This window comes from Rhinoderma darwinii, chromosome 11 (assembly GCF_050947455.1).
Source record: "Rhinoderma darwinii isolate aRhiDar2 chromosome 11, aRhiDar2.hap1, whole genome shotgun sequence".
Classification (NCBI taxonomy): Eukaryota; Metazoa; Chordata; class Amphibia; order Anura; family Rhinodermatidae; genus Rhinoderma; species Rhinoderma darwinii.
In genome coordinates this window covers 82,288,618-82,312,601 of record NC_134697.1, presented here as the reverse complement: position 1 = coordinate 82,312,601, position 23,984 = coordinate 82,288,618, and the positions used below count along the sequence as shown (strand labels likewise).

General features: G+C 42.1%; 1 protein-coding gene across 1 annotated transcript in view; it reads right to left on the bottom strand.

Annotated features, from left to right (window-relative positions):
* Window positions 1-16,570, bottom strand: part of TMEM273 (transmembrane protein 273) — a 35,187-nt gene extending 18,617 nt beyond the window's left edge. Inside the window, exons 1-2 of the mRNA XM_075842841.1 lie at window positions 16,506-16,570; window positions 5,611-5,649 (exon numbers count right to left, since the gene is read on the bottom strand). Coding sequence (XP_075698956.1) covers window positions 5,611-5,649; window positions 16,506-16,557 — 91 coding nt within the window. The 5' untranslated portion in view covers window positions 16,558-16,570. The remainder of the gene's footprint in view (window positions 1-5,610; window positions 5,650-16,505) is intronic.
* Window positions 16,571-23,984: the final 7,414 nt, after the last annotated feature.

Here is a 23,984-nt window from a genome sequence, read left to right as displayed (position 1 = left end):
GTGGAGAGGGGATACATGTATTTTGTAGGACACACTGTAGGTCGCATTTTTTTGGGAGGGGGGACGCTGTATGGCGTTCCCTACAGGGGGGGAGCTGTATGGCATTCCCTACAGGGGGGAGCTGTATGGCGTTCCCTACAGGGGGGGGCTGTATGGCGTTCTCTACAGGGGGGGGCTGTATGGCGTTCCCTATAGGGGGGGCTGTATGGCGTTCTCTACAGGGGGGGCTGTATGGCGTTCTCTGCAGGGGGCTGTATGGCGTTATCTACAGGGGGCTGTATGGCGTTATCTACAGGGGGGCTGTATGGCGTTCTCTACAGGGGGATGTATGGCGCTATCTACAGAGGGGGGCGCTGTATGGCGTTATCTACAGGGGGGGGCTGTAAAAAAGGCACTATCTACAAGGGGGGGGTTGTGTGACACCCAGGGGAGGGGGGGCCCCAGTCAAAAGTTTGCTATGGGGCCCAGTCTTTCCTAGTTACGCCCCTGGCCCCAGGTAAAATGACAATCAGACAGAAGTTGATTCCTTCCCCCACAGTGAGCACACTAGAACGCTGCTACAATCACGTCATAGAGATGTAATTGTAACAGCACAAAAAAAGTGTGCTTACTGCGGGGGAAGGAATAGAGCAGGTTTATTGGCTCAGAGTCCTCTCCTTCAGTCAGCAGGCTCTTCTGGCGGCAAGTGGCTGCCGGTACTTGTAGCTGACGTGCGTGTGTCTTGTGTGCTACAGGCATGGCCGAAGTAAGCGTTGGGGGTCAGAGCATGTAGCAGACGTGCGTGTGTCATGTCTGCTACAAGCAGAAGATATGTATATATATATATATATATATATATATATATAATTTGTATTTTTTTTCCCCATTACAGTGGATCAGAGGAGTGTCGCGGCAGACCTGGAGGGCTCTCGCGGCACCCCGGTTGGGAACCACTGATATAGTGTATATAGTGAAATACTTGTTTACTGGCACATACCTGGCATAACGTCAAATTTCACAAGACCAGAAGCAGAAGACAAAGCACAGTGAGATAATTAGACAATTCGATACTTCCCCTAAGGTAGCAGATTTTGTATCATTATCTTATCTTGGACTTCACAAAGGCTGTAATCCCTTACAAGTGAGTTTTATACACTTTTCTTCAACAATATATTTGATAATCCGGCACCAAAGATGCCTATAATTCATGCATACATACACACATGCTTTCAACCACACACAGTACTGCCCTGAAGCTGTTACATGAGCAGTTAGAAACCCACACCATGGCCACCACTGATGGATTTGACCCGGCTGATGTTTAATACAGCAGCTTTTGCTGTAAAACCTGTACGTGCACCTGTCCAGACTCTTTCACATGGCCGCCAGAGTGCCAGCTAAGTGACCCGCAGCTGCTGCTAGTTAAATTAAGTGGCATTACTCCAGTCCTGGCACTGTAGGCACCTGCCCTTAGGTTCCCGTTTAGAAATACAGCCCTACTAAAGAGTATCATCTAAACTAATTTGTCAAAACAAAATTACAACAAACTTTTTATAAATGCAAAACAGATCATTGGTGTCTAATAGACATAGAACTCCCACAGAATCAGGCGGTCATATGTCTTAGTCACTTTTAACAAGGCTCAGATTGCATAGCGGCTAGAACTCAAACAAGCATCACATGAAATCACAGCAGCATATTGCAACTTCAATTAATCCCTATGGAAAAAAAAAGTCAAAAAGGGAACAGGTCACTAGGTTTGGAGCCATTAAAATAATCAGCATGTCGTTCTGCACCTGGTGTTAAGCGTACCAAACATGTCCACGTCAAAACCGTCTGTTTTGGCAATCGTTTTTAAAGGAATTTGCAAACTAATTAGAGGAGTCCAGCAGCATCGGGCGCATGCACATTGTGCAAATATAGCCGTAGACAGTACACTACACATGCGCAGTCAAGCGGGATGTACCGATTTAGGCTTTATGCGCGCAATGTGCATGTTCCCGATGGACTCATCTCCCGAACTCATCCCGCTAACTTTTAAGTTCTTTTACTAACTATTGCTGACTGGAAGAGCTACGGCACTCCATGCGAGGGCCGCATCCCCTTTATGGTTTGCCAGGCACAGCGCCACACATTTGGTAATGGCCGTGCCTGGTATAGAAGCTTGAATGGAACCGAGATGCAGTACCAGGCACAGGAACCACTTAATGTATAGTGCTATGCCTGGTAAACAATAAAGCGGATGCCATGCTTGATGAAGTGGCGCAGGCTCCTTGAGTCAGCTAATCGGTAGTGTTGTTGGAAGTCGAACCCCCACTGATATAATATCGATGGAGTATCCTAAGAAAAGGTCATCAATATTATAGTCCCTGAAAACTCTTTTAAGTGCTGCACCTGCAGCTCCCAAAACTAAGGCTGGGTTCACACGAGCATGTTACGTCCGTAAAGGACGGAACGTATTTCGGCCGCAAGTCCCGGACCGAACACACTGCAGGGAGCCGGGCTCCTAGCATCATACTTATGTACGACGCTAGGAGTCCCTGCCTCTCCGTGGAACTACTGTCCCGTACTGAAAACATGATTACAGTACGGGACAGTTGTCACGCAGCGAGGCAGGGACTACTAGCGTTGTACATAATTATGATGCTAGGAGCCCGGCTCCCTGCAGTGTGTTCGGTCCAGGACTTGCGGCCGAAATACGTTCCGTCCTTTACGGACCGAACATGCTCGTGTGAAGCCAGCCTAAGGGTATGTGCACACGATAACTGCAATTACGTCTGAAATTACGGAGTTGTTTTCAGGAGAAAACAGCTCCTGAATTTCAGACGTAATTGCATATACTCGCGTTTTGCAGGGCGTCTTTTACGGACGTAATTTGGAGCTGTTCTTCATCGGAGTCAATGAAAAACGGCTCCAATTACGTCCCAAGAAGTGTCCTGCACTTCTTTTGGCGAGGCTGTAATTTTACGCACCGTCCTTTGACAGCGACGCGTAAAATGTCAGGTCGTCGGCACAGTACATTGTACAGATCATTGAAAGCAATGAGCAGATGTTTGCAGACGTATTGGAGCCGTTTTTTCAGACGTAATTCGAGGCGTAAAACGCCTCCATTACGTCTGAAATTAAGTCGTGTGAACCCGGCCTAACACTTACACAGCAGACTGTGTTGTATTACCCTTTTACTTGGCATGAACTTCATTCCATCCTATTAAAGAGAGATCTGAGTCGTCTGGGATAAGTCTACTGATATAATATTACAAAAACGACTGCTCAATACTACAGTCCCCCTTGTAAGAGGTCCTGCTTTCCAAAGCAATCACTGGAAAAACATGTCTTATACGTATACATAAGGAAGGCAGGGAATCAGATCTCTAGTAACTACAGGCTGAAATTGTTAGGCTTCATTCACATCTGCGTCAGGGTCCCATTCTGACGTTCCGTCAGAGCTTCCTGTCAGAACGGGACCCTGACTGAAACAAACGTGGTTTCAGTCGGGGCTCCGTTCTGACGCAGATGTGAACGAAGCTTTAAACATGCATCTGAAGATCTTCTTTTCTCTAATATCTTCAGATCTGGTTGGGTTTGTGAGAGAAACATCAGGGGAACGGTTTAATTTAGAGATGAAATCATTGATACAGAAAGCACAGTTAAGGCCCTTTTACACGGGCCAATTATCAGGCAAACCAGCATTCACAGAATGCTCATTCCTGATAATTGCCCTCGTTCATCGGCTGATTGCATCGTTTACGCAACCTAAAATATTATAGTTGTCTCTAGCATATCTCCGCGTGTAAACAGGGAGACCCGCTGCCGACATGATGGAACTGTATGGGGATGAGTGATTTTTGTAACGAGTGCTCGTCCCCATACATATCTCTTTGTGGAAGCAGCAAATGAGCGCCGATCAACGAGCTGTCTCGTTGATCGCCGCTCAAGTCATGGCCAAAATGGGCCAGTGTAGAAGGACCTTAACACCCAGGTAATGGAAACATACATCATAAAATTTTGTCACTGACTTAATTATACTCCGATCCAGAGGCAGCGTTCCTTGCAACACCATGTAATTTTTTTTTGTTAACCATTATCGTTTTATTTAAAGTCCAATAGCAGGGAGTAGAATATAATATGTAAACATTAGTAAAACTATGTTCTAATGTGCCTTTTTATGCATCCCATAATGTTATTGGCCACCGTTTGTTAATGCCATCAACTAATACCCTCAAGTCTTTTTCCATGTCTAATTTGCTTAGGTTTTACTATTTGATGTATAGTGGGTAAAGTCGCTCTTCCTTTGAAAAGTGCATACATTAAACTTTATTTGCCACCTCTTCGTCAGGACATATCTGGAGCTTGGAGAGGTGAGTAATTGTTACTCAATTGTTGGGAGGTATTCGTATAATCCTGTGGCCCTACAGTAACTAAACAATATTACCATACTACGTTCAGCCATAGCATTAGAACTACCTGCCTAATATTGTGGAATTCCCGTTCGTGTCACCAAAACAGTTGTGACCCATTGAAGCATGGACTTCACAAGACCTTTGAAGGTGTCCTTTGGTATCTGGCAACAAGTCGTTATCAGCAGATCCTTTAAGTCTTGTAAGTTCTGAGGAAGGGCACCCAAGAATTGAACTAGTTTTTCCATCACATCCCACAAATGCTCCATCGGATTAAGATCTGGGGAATTTGAAGGCCCAGCCAATATCTTGAACTCGGTCATGTTCCTCAAGCCATTCTTGAACAATTTTTGCAGTGTGGCAGGGCGCATTATCCTGCTGAAAGAGGCCGCTGCCATTAGGGAATACGGTTGTCATGGAGGGGTGTACTTGGTCTGCATGAAGATGGATTCTTAGATGTTCTATGTGAGACCGTCTTCAGGATTACGAAGAGTGCCGATTTCAGTCCAAGATGCAAAACGCTCAGCCGAGCGCTTCTGCATCTTAGTTCAGCGACGGTGGGAGCCTCAGCACCTGGACCCGCACTGATCAAAACTTCTGATAAGTTTCTTTGAGATATCAAAAGTGTTCAGAAAGTACAGTTACTCTTTAAAGAAGTCAGCACTGACCAAAGGAATGATGCATGCTATGTTTCTTCAGAGGGGACCATAAAGCCAATGTCCTGCTTAAAAAGAGTAGCTTTCACCTTCCCAAAAAACTGCAGCTGGCAGTCAAATTGCCGGCGCCTCACAGATTCTATCGCTTTATTTTTTCTTCTAGTACCCACCTTCCTGAGATATGGGTGCCATTCGTTTTTGTGCCCAATATGCCATCTGTGCTTTCGACTGTCAAGGGGGAGATTAACACTACTCACTTACCAAGGGGCAACATCCACTTGACAGTCAAGGGCCTCATTTGCATATCAGTCACCAAAACTAACGGCACCGATATCTCAGGAATGGCGGGGGCTAGAAGAAAAAACAGAAAAAGTGCCAGAATCTGTGAGGTGCCAGCAAATTAACTGAAATGTCAGCTGGAGTTTTTTGGGCAGGTGATAGGTTTTTTTTTAATGGGAAGGGCAGACAACATCAACATCAGGTAAAATATGGCAAGGTGTTGTGTAATGTCCTGTACTATACAAAATATTAAATTCAAATTTCACAGCTAATGAGTGATCTTTTTGGTGGGAACTTACCATATCCTTCCTCAAGTTTTCCGTTACAATGAGCAAAGTCTGTAAACACAGAAAAGAAAAAGTTATATACTTTACTAAGCAGACATAGAATGGACAGAGGCAGCACTTCCAAAAAGAGCAAGAGCTATTTATTCACCCATGCGACGTTTCAGTCCAACTGGACTTTTTTCAAGCTTGAAAAAAGTCCAGTTGGACTGAAACGTCGCATGGGTGAATAAATAGCTCTTGCTCTTTTTGGAAGTGCTGCCTCTGTCCATTCTTTGTCTGCTTGATATCCAGGACCGCGGACCAGGTCTCATTGAGGCGTGCACCCACTTGCAGTCCAGTGCTGTGGAATCTTTTCGTTTTGTGATATACTTTACTAAGACTTTTTATATGTTTCTGACTACAGGGAATTAGTAGAGAAATAAAAAATTTGGCAACTTCACCCTGCTTCTTATTAAAAAAAATAAAGAATAAAAGTACATTTGGGAGAATAGAAAATCACCACATTATGAAGACATGTTCTGGCAAGCTCTGTCATGATGCTCACTATTTTTGGCCCAAAGTCCAAACGAAATATTCCTAAATTTAGACCATTAGAGGGTCAACCACTAAAGGCGTCCTAAAAGCCACTTTTTTAATTTTACTTCCCTGTACAATGGTTTTACCCCAGGGTAGTAGTAATGGAAACCATTATGTGGCCTAGGAACTGAAAGGGACCATCTCCACTCCTATAGTAGCCTCGGTGAGGATAGGCAGTTAGTATTCCCTGTGGATGAAGGGGAGAGGATTTGAGTGTGCAGGAGAAAGTCGGGAAAGGCAGTGGCTGGAAAGGTTACAGGTTTGTTAAATGGGTTTTCGGACCATTTAAAATTGATGGCGTATGCCATAATGTTTTGATTACTGGGGGTATGACTGCTGAGAATCCCACCAATCATGATATTTGGGTTACCTGATTTCATGTTCATACCAGAGGGAGAAGGAAAAGAATGGCTTGAACAGTGTTGGTGGTACATTGGCGAGGTGTTTTCATAGCTCCCATAAACTATAATGGGGGTTATGGCATGTAGAGGGTACGAGTCTAGCTGGACTCACACATAAGTGCATTCGTACGGTCAACAGTTATATCTCCTGATGCCTTCAAAACCATCAAAAGCAAAAGAGGTCCTCCGGTCACACTGCACTAATACACTGCAAAACAGTTGTTTTTTTATCGGAACGGAGCAAACACTGGTAGTAGGTTTGGCCTGAAAAACATATTTCTGCACTGCTAGAGTAAGAACACTTATACCTTTACTACAAGTAGGAGTTGAAGGGAGGACAGTCCCTAAGGTTGATCGTTTTGTGGTGTATTAGTGGAGTGTGACAGAGGACCTCTTTTGCTTTTGATTTCGCTCAGACATTTTTTTTCGACTTTGTCTTTTGGACCTCGAGATCCATTTTGCTTTTTTGTGGTGCCCCGTGGTTACTAGTTACATCATATCGTAGTTACTGTATTCCTTCAAAACCAGATTGGCAGGGTGCGAATGTTATTCAAAAGGGAGAAGGGAATAAGTAACCTTTAAATACCTCTGGCAGCAGGTTATGTCTTAGAGGAACATTAGATTGGGCATGGTAAAATCTAACAGGCCAGACTCTCTTCCCCCCCCCCCCCCCCCAGGTCTATCTGGCTCGTGTGCAATCCTGTCAGCACACAGTAGTAACCCTACTACTCTCTGCCTATTTTGAATGGCAAGAAGTTGCAGGTGAGGCTGTGGTGGTAATGATGTGGACAGGAATTGGTTGGGATGTGGCTCCCATAAAAGAACTCCATGGGTGGTAGCCTTTCTTTGGAATTTAGGCCACATAGCAGAATAGTAGACGCAGAAGTTTGGCATCACTACTGTAAATGGGCCATTTGCCAAACACGCGTATCCCTTAATGGCAGAACTGTAATCAGACATTAATATTTTTCTAGCAAGATAATTCTCTCTGCAAATGTTGCATATTGCTGTAATGGAATGAAACTGTTCAATGAACCTGATAATAAATTCAGCTTAAAGGGGTTGTCCCAAGTTGACGCAAATTTTTTTTTTTTATACATTCTAAGCAGGAAATGAATTTTAAAACATTTGGTGTTAAAAAAAAATGTAAATTCATTTCCTAAGTGCCTTTTTTTTACACTTGATAACTCAGCAAGTGCTGGTTATCTTTTCTAAAAAGGGGCGTGAGCGGCTCGATGTCAATCAAGCCGCTCCGCTCTGCAGTGTGCGCGCTCCCGATGTTGCTAGATACTGTAGTTCTAGCAACATCGGGAGAATGTTCGTCTCAAGCGGGCATGGTAAGCCCGATTGAGACGAACTTACCGTGAATGTACTGTACACTACACTACACTACACTACACTACATTACATTACATTCACCCCGTTTCGGCAAGCCACTTTTCCCTCCCCCACCCTGTCACTACATTTTTGTACCCGCCGCATCGGTGCTGCATCAGCACCCGGCGAACAACTAAAAATATATAAAATAAAATAATAATCACCTAAGACGTTCTAACGGCGCTCTGAACGGTCCCGTCACTTGCCATCTTCCTTCTTCTTGGCGCCGCACGCATTCATAGTAACAATGCGTTGTGGCGCAGATGACGTAATCATATCAGACACACGTGATTACGTCATCTGCGCCCACCGACCTGTTATTGTGAATGGGAGAAGAAAAGTGACGGGACCTTTCAGCTCTTCGTGGGAACGTCTTAGGTGAGTTTATTTTTGTATGTATGTTGTCATGTATGTATGTATGTATGTATGTATGTATGTATGTTTTTTTGTATGTATGTTGTCATGTTTGTATGTGTATATGTGCATGTATGTTTTCATGTATGTTTGCATGTATGTATGTTTCCATGTATGTATGTTTGCTTGTATGTATGTATGTATGTGTTTGCTTGTATGTATGTTTTCATGTATGTATGTATGTATGTATGTTGTCATGTTTATATGTGTATATGTGCATGTATGTTTGCATGTATGTATGTTTTCATGTATGTATGTATGTTTTCATGTATGTATGTTTGCATGTATGTATGTTTTCTTGTATGTATGTTGTCATGTTTGTATGTGTGTATGTTTTCATGTATGTGTTTTCATGTATGTATGTTGTCATGTTTGTATGTTTTCATGTATGTGTTTTCATGTAGGTATGTTTGCATGTATGTATGTTTGTATGTATGTTTTCATGTATGTATGTTGTCATGTTTGTATGTGTATATGCGCATGTATGTTTGCATGTATGTATGTTTTCATGTATGTATGTTTGCATGTATGTATGTTTGCATGTATGTTTGCATTTATGTATGTTTGCATGTATGTATGTTTGCATGTATGTATGTTTGCATATATGTATGTTTGCTTGTATGTATGTTTGCTTGTATGTATGTTTGCTTGTATGTATGTTTGCTTGTATGTATGTATGTATGTTTGCATGTATGTATGTTTGCATATATGTATGTTTGCTTGTATGTATGTTTGCTTGTATGTATGTTTGCTTGTATGTATGTTTGCTTGTATGTATGTATGTTTGCTTGTATGTATGTATGTATGTATGTATGTATGTTTGCATGTTTGTATGTGTATATGTGCATGTATGTGTATATGTGCATGTATGTTTGCATGTATGTATGTTTGCATGTATGTATGTTTTCATGTATGTATGTATGTTTGCATGTATGTTTGCATGTATGTTTGCATGTGTGTATGTTTGCATGTATGTATGTTTTCTTGTATGTATGTTGTCATGTTTGTATGTGTATATGTGCATGTATGTTTGCATGCATGTATGTATGTTTGCATGTATGTATGTTTGCTTGTATGTATGTTTGCTTGCATGTATGTATGTTTGCTTGTATGTATGTTTTCATGTATGTATGTTGTCATGTTTGTATGTGTATATGTGCATGTATGTTTGCATGTATGTATGTTTTCATGTATGTATGTATGTTTTCATGTATGTATGTTTGCATGTATGTATGTTTTCTTGTATGTATGTTGCCATGTGTGTATGTGTGTATGTTTTCATGTATGTGTTTTCATGTATGTATGTTGTCATGTTTGTATGTGTATATGTGCATGTATGTTTGTATGTATGTTTTCATGTATGTATGTTGTCATGTTTGTATGTGTGTATATATGTGTATATGTGCATGTATGTTTTCATGTATGTATGTTTGCATGTATGTATGTTTGCATGTATGTATGCATGTATGTTTGCATTTATGTATGTTTGCATGTATGTATGTTTGCATGTATGTATGTATGTATGTATGTATGTATGTATGTATGTATGTATGTATGTATGTTTGCTTGTATGTATGTTTGCTTGTATGTATGTTTGCTTGTATGTATGTTGTCATGTTTGTATGTGTATATGTGCATGTATGTGTATATGTGCATGTATGTTTGCATGTATGTTTTCATGTATGTGTTTTCATGTAGGTATGTTTGCATGTATGTATGTTTGCATGTATGTATGTTGTCATGTTTGTATGTGTATATGTGCATGTATGTTTGCATGTATGTATGTATGTTTGTTTGTATAAATGTCTGTATGGCCATGTATGATACTGTCTGCTGGTGCCCTGTATCTAAGCCAACTTTGCCGCAGGCTTCTATACATGGTATAACAGTCAGTATCACACATGAAAGTGAAACTAAGCCTACGACATGTTTTCTTTCTTTTTTTTTTATATATTTTTGATTCTTTTACAGGTTTGGTGTTTGGACTACGTCGGTTTCGAGGACTACTTAGATGACGCTTTTTTTTTCATCAATAAAATGGTTAATGAGGGTTGTGTTGGGGGTGCTTTATTTCAATAAAATATTTTATCTATATCTTTGTCTTTTCTTTTCAAGTTTTATTACTACCACTTTAGTAATGGCCGCTGTCTGAGTGACAAGGTCCATTACTAAGGGGAGGCTTAGTGTTAGCCGGTACAGAGGCTAACACTAAACACCATTATTACCCCGGTACCCACCACCACCAGGGGTGCCGGGAAGAGCTGGGTAAGATCCAGTACCCGACCATCTGTTGTGATGGTAGGGCTCTGGGGTGGCCGCAGGCTGGTATTATGAGGCTGGGAAGGGCCAAAAACAGTGGACCTTCCCACCCTTGTAATGCTAGGCTGCTGCTGCTGTGTTGTATCTGGCTGGTTATAAAAATGGGGGGGACCCCACGTCATTTTTTTTTATTATTTATTTATTTTTTTTATTAAAAAGACATGGGGTTCCACCCAATTTATCATAACCAGCCACAAACAACACAGTGTTATTAGCCTGGGAATGTACTAAACCAGTGGCCCCTCCCACCCGTGTAATGCCAGGCTGCTGCGGCCTTGTATATGGCTGGTTATTAAAAATGTGGGGGACCCAACGTCTATTGTTAAATTTAAAAAAAAAAACGATGTGGGGGGTCCCCCAAATTTTTATAACCAGCCCGATACAACACAGCAGCAGCAGCCTAGCATTACAAGGGTGGGAAGGTCCACTGTTTTTGGCCCTTCCCAGCCTCATAATACCAGCCTACGGCCGCCCCAGTACCCGACCATCACAACAGATGGTCGGGTACTGGATCGTATCAAGCTCTTCCCGGCACCCCTGGTGGTGGTGGGTACTGGGGTAATAATGGGTGGTTAGTGCTAGCCTCTGCACCAGCTAACACTAAGTACCGCCTTAATAATGGACGCTGTCAATCAGCCAACTACCATTATCTAGGCACTAATAAAGTTTGAAAAAAAACCACAAAGACAATTTTTTTTTATTGAAATAAGAAATCCCCAACAAAACCCTTGTTAACCATTTTATTAAAATTTTCAAAAAACTTAGATCTACGCAGTAATCCAACGAATCGAAGATGTAGTCCAATTGGTACATCAAAATCTGCAACAACATAAAAAAAAGTTATCAATGTGAACAATACCGATACTTATACTCACCTACACACTCACAAACAACCACACACAAACTTATACACAAACACATATAAACACACCCATATATTACACAAACACACACATACACACATATACACACAAACATATACACAAACACATGTACACAAACACACCCATATATACACAAACAAACATACACAAACACACTCATATATACACAAACACACACATATATACACAAACACACACACATATATACACAAACACACATACATATACACAAACACACACGTATACAAAAACACACACAAACATATACACACAAACCTATACACATATGCACAAACACACCCATATATACACAAACACACACGTATACACACACATACATATACAAAAACACACAAACATATACACACAAACATATGCACAAACACACCCACATATACACAAACACACACACATAAACACACAAACACACACACAAACATATACACAAACACACATATACACACAAACACATGTACACAAACAAACCCATATATACACAAACATATACACAAACACACCCATATATACACAAACACACCCATATATACACACACACATATACACAAACACACCCATATATACACACACACACATAAACACACCAAAAAAGCACACACACATATACACACAAACATATACACATATACACACAAACATATGTACACAAACACACCCATATATACACAAACACATACACAAACCCACACATATACAAAAACACACACACACACAAACATATACACACAAACATATACACAAACACACACAAACACACACACACACACATATACACAAACACAAAAATATACACAAACATATACACACAAATACACCCATATATACACTCACACATAAACACACACACACATATACACAAACATATACACAAACACATATACACAAACACATATACACAAACACACCCATATATACACAAACACAGACACACACACACACTTACCTTTAGCGGAGCGCAGACTTCTCGCGACGGGTGCCTTCCACTTCATCTCCTTGCATCTCCTGCGCATGCGCTGAGATGCGCGTTCATGAGTAAATTACATTCTCTGCTCCGGACGCAGAGGATGTCATTACGCATGCGCGGCCACCGCTAAAGGTAAATAGCGGTGGCCGGGAACCTAGGCAACGAGCAGGATACAAAGAGGGACCGACCGCAACTTCAATCAACGATATCAAGAAAACGACATCGCTGGACGACGGACAGGTAATTAGAATTCTTATTTTTACATGGGGGAGCTTTATAGCTCCATTTATCCACTTGGGACAACCCCTTTAATGAAGCGACTAAGTGACCTTCCCATTCACCAGATGTCAGTTTAGTGGAATATACAGTACACATGGAAATAGTGTTTTACAGAAAGGATCAATGGGCATCAGTGCAACGCAGATGTGGGATTCTTAAAGGGTAACTAAACGTTTGACAAACTTCTGACATGTCATAGTGACATGTCAGAAGCTTTGATTGGTGGGGGTCCGAGCACTGAGACCCCCACCAATCGCTATAACGAAGCAGCAGAAGCGCTCGTGTGAGCACTCAGCTGCTTCGTATCTGTTCATATTTTTCCGGTAAGCCAATGTATCGGAGTACAGGCTCATAGACTTTCTATTGAGCCCGTACTCCGATACATTGATTTCTGAAAAAGTCGAACAGACACGAAGCGGCTGAGCGCTCACACAAGCGCTTCTGCTGCTTCGTTATAGCGATTAGTGGGGGTCTCAAATTATTTATTAATGATATAGAGGATGGGATTAATAGCACTATTTCTATTTTTGCAGATGACACCAAGCTATGTAATATAGTTCAGTCTATGGAAGATTTTCATAAATTACAAGCCGATTTGAACACACTAAGTGTTTGGGCGTCCACTTGGCAAATGAGGTTTAATGTAGATGAATGTAAAGTTATGCATCTGGGTACCAACAATCTGCATGCATCATATGTCCTAGGGGGAGCTACACTGGGGGAGTAACTTGTTGAGAAGGATCTGGGTGTACTTGTAAATCATAAACTAAATAAGAGCACAATGTCAATCAGCTGCTTCAAAGGCCTTCAAGATATTGTCTTGTATTAAAAGAGGCATGGACTCGCGGGACAGGGATGTAATATTACCACTTTACAAAGCATTAGTGAGGCCTCATCTAGAATATGCAGTTCAGTTCTGGGCTCCAGTTCATAGAAAGGATGCCCTGGAGTTAGAAAAATATACAAAGAAGAGCAACGAAGCTAATAAGGGGCATGGAGAATCTAAGTTATGAGGAAAGATTAAAAGAATTAAACCTATTTAGCCTTGAAAAAAGATGACTAAGGGGGGACATGATTAACTTACATAAATATATTAATGGCACATACAAAAAATATGGTGAAATCCTGTTCCATGTAAAACCCCCTCAAAAAACAAGGGGGCACTCCCTCCGTCTGGAGAAAAAAAAAGGTTCAACCTGCAGAGGTGACAAGCCTTCTTTAGGGGGGATTCACACGAACTTGTATTCGGTCCGTGCGGGCCGCGTGGTTTTCACGCGCCACGCACAGACCAATACAAGTCTATGGGGCAGTACAGACAGTCCGTGCTTTTTGCGCAGCGTTTGTCAGCTGCGCAAAAAATGCGACATGTTCAATATCTCCGCGTATTTTGCGCATCACGCACCCATTGAAGTCAGGTCGCACGGAAGCACTTCCGTGCGAACCGACTGAAACAGCGCACCAGCTGTCAAAAGGATGAATGTAAACAGAAAAGCACCACGTGCTTTTCTGTTTCCAAACATCCAAACGGAGTGTCTTTTTAGATGAGCGAACCCGGACAACCGAACCGAACTTCACCGGGTTCGGCCGAACTCGTTTTGGCCGAACCCGGCAAAAAAAATTCCGGTACGCGACGTCAGGGTAAAAACTGTTTCAGCACCATGGACAGTGACTTCCGATCCCAATATACATGAACCTGTAAAAAAAAAACGAAGTTCTGACTTACCGATAACTCCCGGCTTCTTCCTCCAGTCTGACCTCCCGGGATGACAATTCAGTCCAAGTGACAGCTCCAGCCAATCACAGGCCAAGCACAGGCTGCAGCGGTCACATGGACTGCCACGTCATCCAGGGAGGTGGGGCCCGATGTCAAGAGAGGCGTGTCACCAAGGACGCGTCACCAAGGCAACGGCCGGGAGGGAAGTTCTCGGTAAGTACGAACTTTTTCTTTTTTTTTAACAGGTTGCTGTATATTGTGTTCGGCATTCACTGTCAAGGGTGCTGAAAGAGTTACTGCCGATCAGTTAGCTCTTTCAGCACCTTGGACAGTGACGGGCGTCGACTAGCCTCATCTCTATGATGGCGGCTGCGCGAAAATCACGCAGCCGCGCATCATACACGGATGACACACGCAGCTGTCAAATGTTTTTTGCGCGCGCAAAACGCTGCGTTGTTTGCGCGCGCAAAAACGCAACGTTCGTCTGAATCTGCCCTTACTGTGAGAACTGTGAATCTATGGAATAGTCACCGCAGGAGCCGTCACAGCAGGGACAGGAGATGGCTTTAAAAAAGGCAAAGATAATTTCCTAGAAAGAAAAAATATCAACTCCTATTTCAATGTGTAGAAATTTCGTTTCATCCCTTCCCTTTTTCCCATCCCTTGGTTGAACATGATGGACGTGTCTTTTTTTGACCGTACTAACTATGTAACTATGTAACTAAGTAACACATTGCTGTAAGGCCACTTTCACACGGCATTATTTTCATCAGTATTTTGGTCAGTATTCATAAGCCAAAAAAACAGAAGTGAAACCTAAACAAAGAGAAAGTATAATGGAAAGATTTGTACCTCTTCCAAGTTTTGGACCCACTCCTGGTTTTAGTTTACAAATACTGAAGCAAAATACTGACCAGAATACCGACATGTGAAAGAGACCTATGTGCGAATAAGTAAGGGACAACAAAACCAGAATATAGACTAGATTTTTGGGAAGATTTTAAGATTGATAACATTTTTTTTTCAAAGCTTCTCTGATAATAAAGGGCATGCATCATCAGAAAATGATATATTATTTTTATTTTTTTATTTTAATATTTTTATTATTAACCCTTGTTATAATGCTTGGTGTTTAACCCGTTAGTGACCGCCAATACGCCTTTTCATGGCAGCCACTAATGGGCTTTATTCCGATGCATACACTTTTCACGGCGCTGCATCGGAATAGAGCAGGGAGCCGTTAAATCTCCCTGCTCGAACGGGCGAGATCAATATCAGTATCGATCTCGGCAATTTAACCCCTCAGGTGCGGCGCTCAATAGCGAGCGCTGCATCTGAGTGGTTTTGGAGAGAGGGAGGGAGCTCCCTCTGATCCCACCAGCATCCTGTGATATGATCGCAGGATGTCGGTGATTTCTATGGCAACCGGGTGGCCTAATAAAGGCCCCCAGGTCTGCCACTAGTTATGCCTGCTAGGCAGTGGCATGGCCTAGCAGATACCTGTCCATTTTACACAGACAGGCACTAATATACTGCAATACAAAATTCGGAGCTTTCTGTCGGATTAACTCTTCAATGGAAATTCAAGCGGGAACCTAAGCTTCTGTTTGCATCACCATTAATATCAATGGTGGCGGAAACGTTGCTAAAGGTTTCCATTTGTCACCGTTGTGACAGGGTTCCGTTGTTTTTGACGTAACCGATAGCGCAATCGACTTTAGCAACGTTTCAGTTTGCTTTTCCGTTTAGGCGTTAACCCGTTGGAAAGGTCCAACAGAACCTCTCAACGGAAGGGCAACGCTGATGTGAACAGGCGCTTATATGCTGGTGATATGCAGTGCAGCGTTTGTGAAGCTTCACTATAGGTGGGGTTAGGGTATGTAAAAATATATAAATCAGCATGAGATGAAATAGTAATAATCATGTATACAGAGATTGATTCTCTAACAATATTTACTTACTCAGAAACATCGGGATGATGGCCAGTGGTTTCCAGCAGTTTTTTGTGCCCATGATATTTCCCAGAGCTCTTAAACCCAGAATGCAAAAAAAAGAAGAAGTAAAGACGTTTTATTTAGCACTTTTTTTTTGTGAAACTCTGCGAGGACCTTCCTTATGACACCCACAACTTCCTTATCGCAGCATCATATTGACTGTCAGCAAAATAATGTAATTTGCCGTCTCTCTGTTTAGCTTAAGATATTATATTATACATTCATACGTTCTAGTATTTTTGAATCTTTGCTATACTGGGTTCTTAGTCTCTCTGAATCTCATGGTCTGCCGCTGACCATACCTCTGGGAGCGGAGGAGAAAAACCCCTGCTATAATTAATATATATAATAGGATAGAGCAAATGTAACAATGCAGTATGTATATAAAACAACAGTGACTGAATAGGGGATTAGGGTTGTTGGATAGAATAGGTGATATAGGAAACCGAAAACGTACGGAGATTTAGATTTAATACCTTACCTCACTAGGCACGGGTCCACGGCACCTCATAAAGACTTGTGTCCCATGTTCTTCAGCCTAGACAAAAGCAGTCCAAGCAGAAATATGTTTCCGGACTTTCTTGAATTCCCGAGCAATGAGAGAGTCTGCTTATGTCTTCAGCAGCTACACCACCAAAAAATAAAAGGATAGAAATCTTTTTTACTGCTACCAAACAGATGTTTTGTGTGCCTACTTGACACACTTGTAATGCTGTTGTATGCGGTGGGTCCCACATATATTCAAATCTCTAAATAAAGACCCCGTGGAAGGCAGCCAAGAGGTGGGACAGGGGTGGGTTACAAGCTTCTGCATGGTCATGTACGTTGCAGCTGTAATAAAATTAGATTGTTCTGCTTAAGGGCTCATGCACATAGCAGGGACCTGAGTAGATTACAGATCTAAGCCATCTCGAAAGCTTACATCTGTTCCTCTTAGCTTGTGTCATTGTGTTGACACAATCACTTAAAGAGGCTGTCACCACATTATAAGTGCCCCATCTCCTACATAATCTGATTGGCGCTGTAATGTAGATAACAACAGTGGTTTTTATTTTGAAGATCGATAATTTTTAGTTATGAACAATTTTAGATTTATGCTAATTCGTTTCTTAATGCCCAACTGGGCGTTTTTTAACTTTTGACCAAGTGGGCGTTGTGAAGAGAAGTGTATGATGCTGACCAATCAGTGACCAATCAGCGTCATACACTTCTCTCCATTCATGTCCATTTGTATTTGCTGAACAGCGTTATCTTGCGAGATCATGCTGTGCTGTCACATACACACATACACCCGCATTAACTTTACTGAAGTGTCTTGAGAGTGACTAGACATCACCTCCAGCCAGGACGCGATGTCTATTCACAACCCCGACACTTCGGTAAAGTTTGTGTGGGACTTAATCACAGTACTGCGTGATCTCGCGACAAAAACGTTACCGAAGCCCTGGCTGGAGGCAATGTCTATTCACTCTCAAGACACTTCAGTATAGTTAATGTGGGTGTATGTGACAGCACAGCGTGATCTCGCGAGATCACGCTGTGCAGTGAATACAAATGGACATGAATGGAGAGAAGTGTATGATGCTGATTGGTCAGCATCATACCCTTCTCTTCACAACACCCACATGGTCAAAAGTCTAAAATCTAAAATTTCTCATAACTTTCTCAAAAATGATTGTTTTTCAAAATAAAAAACACTTGTTTTCTACATTACAGCGCCGATCACATTATGTAGGAGATAGGGCACTTATAATCTGGTGACAGAGCCTCCTTAAGGCACTATTACACCGGATGAAAAATCAGCCGGTGCAGCGTGCACCAATCAACGAGACAGCTCTTTGGTCGGCGCTCGTTTGCTCCTGTCACAAGGAGCTATGTATGGGAATGAGAGGACGTTACGCAGATCGCTCGTCTACATACATTATTATCATGTTGGCAGCGCGTCTCCCTGTTTACACAGGGAGATGTGCTGCCAACAACGATAATATTGTTTTTTTTTTAAAACGATAGGATCAGCAGATTAACGTGAGTTTGCTCGTTCGTCTGCTGATCGCTGCCCTGTTTACACTCAGCGAAGAGCGTTCTATGGACGATAGTTTGCCCAATAATTGCCCAGTGTAAAACCCCCTTAATTAAGAGACCAAAGCTGTCTCGGAAGCTTCCTTCTGTAACTTACCCTTAAAAAAGATATCACATAACTACACTTCTTGTCTCTATGGTGGGCTAAGAGTCCTATTAGACTATTAGACGGGCAGATATTCTTTCATGAACGAGCGACTAGTGATGATTTAGGGAGTCGTTTACATTCAAAAGACGTCTATTACACGTGACAATAATTGCTAAAGATTTTCGCTGTTCAGTGGTTGGGGCCTGTTCACATCAGCATTGCCCTTGCGTTGAGGGGTTCAGTCGGAGGTTTCCGTCGGGTCAACCCCTCAACGGCAAACTGGAACCTTAGCTTCCGTTTCCCTCCTCATTGATCTCAATAATGACGGAAACGTTTCTAAAGGTTTCCGTTTGTCACCGTTGTGACAGGGTTCCGTTGTTTTGACGGAATCAAGAGTGCAGTCGACTATGCTATTGATTACGTCAAAACAACGGAACCCTGACACAATGGTGACAAATGGAAACCTTTAGAAACATATCCGTCACCATTGAGATCAATGGTAAGGGAAATGGAAGCTAAGGTTTCAGTTTGCCTTTCCGTCATGGGAAATCTCCGACGGGACCCCTCAACGGAAGGGCAACGCTGATGTGAACACAGCTTTACTGCGATCGTTGCTTGTCCACACACACCTCGTCTCTGGACGGTTAACGACTGGAAGATTTCTGATTAGACGAGGGGATGTGGCAGTGACGAACGATAATCATTTCACCCAGGTAGATGTGGCCAATCCAAGGAAACCCAACGATTTATCGTTGGTCATTCGATCATTGCACGCTATTACAAGTTGCGATTATCTCTTACATTCGAATGCTTATACAAAAATTCTTACGATAATAGCTCCGTCTAATAGGGCCTTAACACGATACAACAATCCAGCAATATGCCTATAAATGTTTGTTACAAAACAACATGTTTGTAAAAACTGTTAAAAAAACATAATATAACCACAATGTGTGAACACAGCCTTAGGACTTAGGCCAAGAAAATGGCAGGAAAAAACAAATTCTAGTATCTAGTATTTGTACGGTTTTGTTTCTGCTCAGGAAGTAGTTCTTTCACAGCTCAGAAAAACCACAATTACGTTTTTTACGTATAGTATGGGGACGTCACTGAGAATAGAGATCATGGTACATGGTAAAAATTGCAGTTGCCATGCAGTGATCTGCTGCAGTTTATAGCAATTAACTGAAAACCACAAGTAAAATCGTGGAAGATAAAGCATACCACGGCAAGCACTAAAAAAATAAAAAAAGAATAAGGATTTTCAAACGCAAGGTGTGAATGAGGTTTTAAAAAATAATGGCAATAGTGGTGTATAGTGAAGGTAAATCCAGCACTCAAAGTAAAAGTTATAAGGTTTATTTGGTCATATTTAAAACAAGGAAGTTAAAACTAAAAATCCCGGGACCACGCTTACGCGTTTCAGACCAGTGGGGTCCTTAATCATAGCTTGAATAAAGCTATGATTAAGTACACCACTGGTCTGAAACGCGTAAGCGTGGTCCCAGGATTTTTTGTTTTAACTTCCTTGTTTTAAATATGACCAAATAAACCTTATAACTTTTACTTCGAGTGCTGGATATACCTTCATTATACCCCACTATTACCTTGATTACCTGCTGTCGACACAGGACCAGTTTGGGAATATCTACGAGCACCTGCAGCACTTGGATTCATTCACACCAACTTGCATCAACAAAACGCAATAGAAACGCAGTGGAAACGCAACAGAAATGCAGTGGATATGTGGTGAGCGAACTTTTTGTCATACTTCCCCTATTTTGAAAAAATAATATTCGCTAACATTTGACACCACACTTAAACATGATTCTTCTGTTTAGTAGAAAGAGGTCCATAATCTGTGCTGATTAATATATCTTTAACTCCTTAATGACCGCCCATAAACTTTTTTTTTACGGCTATCATTAAAGTGTAACTAAACATTTGACAAACTTCTGACATGTCATAGTGACATGTCAGGAGTTTGGATTGGTGGGGGTCCGAGCACTGAGACCCCCACCAATTGCTAGAAGGAAGCAGCTGAAGGTCTCGTGTGAGCGCTCAGCCGCTTCGTGTCTGTTCGGCTTTTTCCGGAAATAAATGTATCTGTTTACGGACTTAATAGAAAGTCTATGAGCCCGTACTCCGATACATAGGCTTTCCGGAAAAAGCCGAACAGACACGAAGTAGCTGAGCGCTCACACGAGACCTTCATCTGCTTCGTTCTAGAGATTGGTGGGGGTCTCAGTGCTCTGACCCCCACCAATCCAAACTTCTGACATGTCACTATTACATGTCAGAAGTTTGTCAAACGTTTAGCTACACTTTAAGGATACTTCTGTTAAGCGCTGCCTTTTCACAGCGCTTTGTCATAAGCCTGGCACAGAGCTATAGTGCGTGTCAGGCTGTTTAAAAACAGCCGGTCTCCTGCTCTAATGGCCGTGATCGAAGTTACCTCCGATCCTGGCAGTTTTACCCCTTGGATCCAGCAGTCAATAGCTACCAAGTGGGTTCAGATGGAGGGGACTCCCTCTTTAAACCCATCGGCACCCCAGCGATGAGTTGGTATCCATGGTGCCTGGGGGCATCACAAAGGCCCCCAAGTCTGCCATCAGTGTATGCCTATTCTTTATTTGGAATGGGAACAGTTCTGATGCCGATAGCTTCATGAAATATATTAATAATAATGATTTTGGTCTGAATTTCACGTATACCTACCCATTCCTCGAGTACTATAGATGTTTTAGATTTAACAATCAGCAAGGACCCTAAGGGCAAATTAACCACTAGGATTCATTTTAAGTTGGCAGATGTTAATAGTTACTTGGATTTTAATAGTGCGCATTATCCCCCCTGGCTGAAAAACATCCCCTTTGGCCAATTCAGAAGGATAAGGAAAAAACTGCTCCACCCCAAAAAAAATTAATTCAGAGTGCAACATTCTCAAACAGCGCTCCAGGGAGAAGAATTTCCCCAACAGTCTTGTCAAAGGGGCGCTGATTAAAGCTAAAACACTTTCCCAGGAGGACTGTTTAATACCAGTCCCCAAAACCACTGATGTTGAAAGTTCTAAATGTAATTTTATTACTATGTTCAATAACGGCAATAAGCAGATAAAATACATTATTTGTAAAGATTGGCACAGTTTGTTTTTAAAAAAAAATGTCTACCTGCAACTCCGAACACTACATACAGAAGAGCTCAGAGACTAACAAATATCCTTGCACCTAGCAAATTGCGCAATCCCAAGTCTAGTTCCATTACTGTGCTCCCTACATTGACTGGGTCCTATCCATTACTATGCTCCCGACATTGTCTGGGTCCTATCGCCAGTGGCGGATTATCATATGGGTGGTACGGGCGCCCCCCCGGGGGCCATGGCAGCCCGAACCGCACATAGACTTATAAAACTATTCAGCGCGCTAGCGCTGCTAACTGCCGCTACGGAGATGGGGAGAAGGAGCAGGGAATTGGCCGGGATAGGGGTAGGTAGCAGGCGTTAAGCATGTCTGCTAGTGCTTAGGACACGCCTCTCTAACACTGTGGGCGCCGCCATTGAGTAACAGAACAGCGACGGACGGCTGTTCTGTTACTCCAAAGCTGGAAGAGAAGCTGGAAAAGAAGAGCCGGGCGGTCACCGTCACTGAGGTTAGTACTGGCTGCCGGTTTATCCTCCTGCCCAACTAACATTAATTGGTTCCCGACCACTGGCTGTGTTTTTACGGCCGGCAGTCAGGGTCCTTAAAACCCGAGCCATAGACTTTTTACGGCTCGGGTTTTAACTTGCTGCCCGCGAGATCCGGCAGCTGAATGTCGGGTCTCCGGCTGTCAGTGACTGCCGGGGACCCTGAGGGGAGGAAAGAAGCAGCTTTGGCTGCTTCTGTCTTCTCCGATGTCTTTTTACACAGCGCTCAATGAACGCTGTGTATATGAATAGAGACAGCAGCAGCGGCGCTGTCTCTATTTCTCCCGGTGATCATGTGACTGGTCACATGATCGCCTGGTGCCGTTACTTACAGACTGCTGCTGGGTCTTACAAGACCCAGCACAGCCCTATTAGTGACAATCGTCACTATGAGAGGGCTGATTACCCCTGTAACTGGGGCTGCTGTGCAGCTCCAGTTACAGTGGAAAAACATGGTGTAAAAGAAAGAAAAAAAATATATAAAGTTCCCCAAAGGTCTTTTTTGACCTTTGGGGGACAGACCATAGTGATAAAAAAATAGTAACGTAAAGTGCAAAAAAAATGAAATAATAAATACACATAAAATACCCACCCCAAAAAAAAAACGTTCCCCCTGCCAATCATTGTTGTAACGCTAGCGCTGACCCAATTACCCTAATATAGACATGTAATATATAAAGATTTACGGTAGACAATGACGATCACAAATAAAAGGTCTATTTTAGGGTAAAACTATGTTATTACCAAAAAAAAAATAGCTGAAACGTAAAAAAGCTTATTTTTCTACTATTATTTTCAAACTTTATGAATAAAAATTCTAAAATAGCAAAAAAGGTGTGTATAAAAACGATAAAAAAAGAAACCTGCATTGTCTACGGAAAAAACGTCGCAAAAATCGTAACACCCATTTGTTAATGCTTGCCCAAAAGGGTAACAGCCCAGGGCCCATGGTCTACTTAATCTGCCACTGCCTATCGCTGTGGCCATTCAAGATGTATGTGCTGTTCAAATATCACACGTAGGGTTAAGACTTGCAGTTCAGTAGTAACCGCGGAATGCTTTAATATCACAGCATTCTTAAATTGTGGAAGTGACTATGTGATTTATTTACTAGAATACCCATGCAACCTCCGGTCCATTGGCAGGACTACTCAATCTTTACATTGTAGATTTAACAAGCACCATGTCACTAATGGATTTCCCAACCATAGTATCTCACGACACATGAATGTAAATGTAATAATATTTTGGTCACACCAATAGAGCAAATTCCGCTGGGTGCCGCCAATAGGTTGCTGTTGTTTAAAGCAACGAGAGAACTATTGGATATATAAATTAGCATGTTTACACCCAGGGGGCTTAAATGACATCACAGAGACTTCATTAGATTGAACCCTGCATCGTTCATATGAATATACTAATACACAACAAAACATTTTTTAATCTAATCTCGTCTCTACTTCATAAACTATTATATATTAAAAATGGAGTATGACCAAACATTTTCTCTTGTGGCCACTATCAAATTGATGCATCAGCTCCTTGTGCTTGCTTTTATACAATTCTTTTTCTCTTTTTATTATCCCTATTTGAA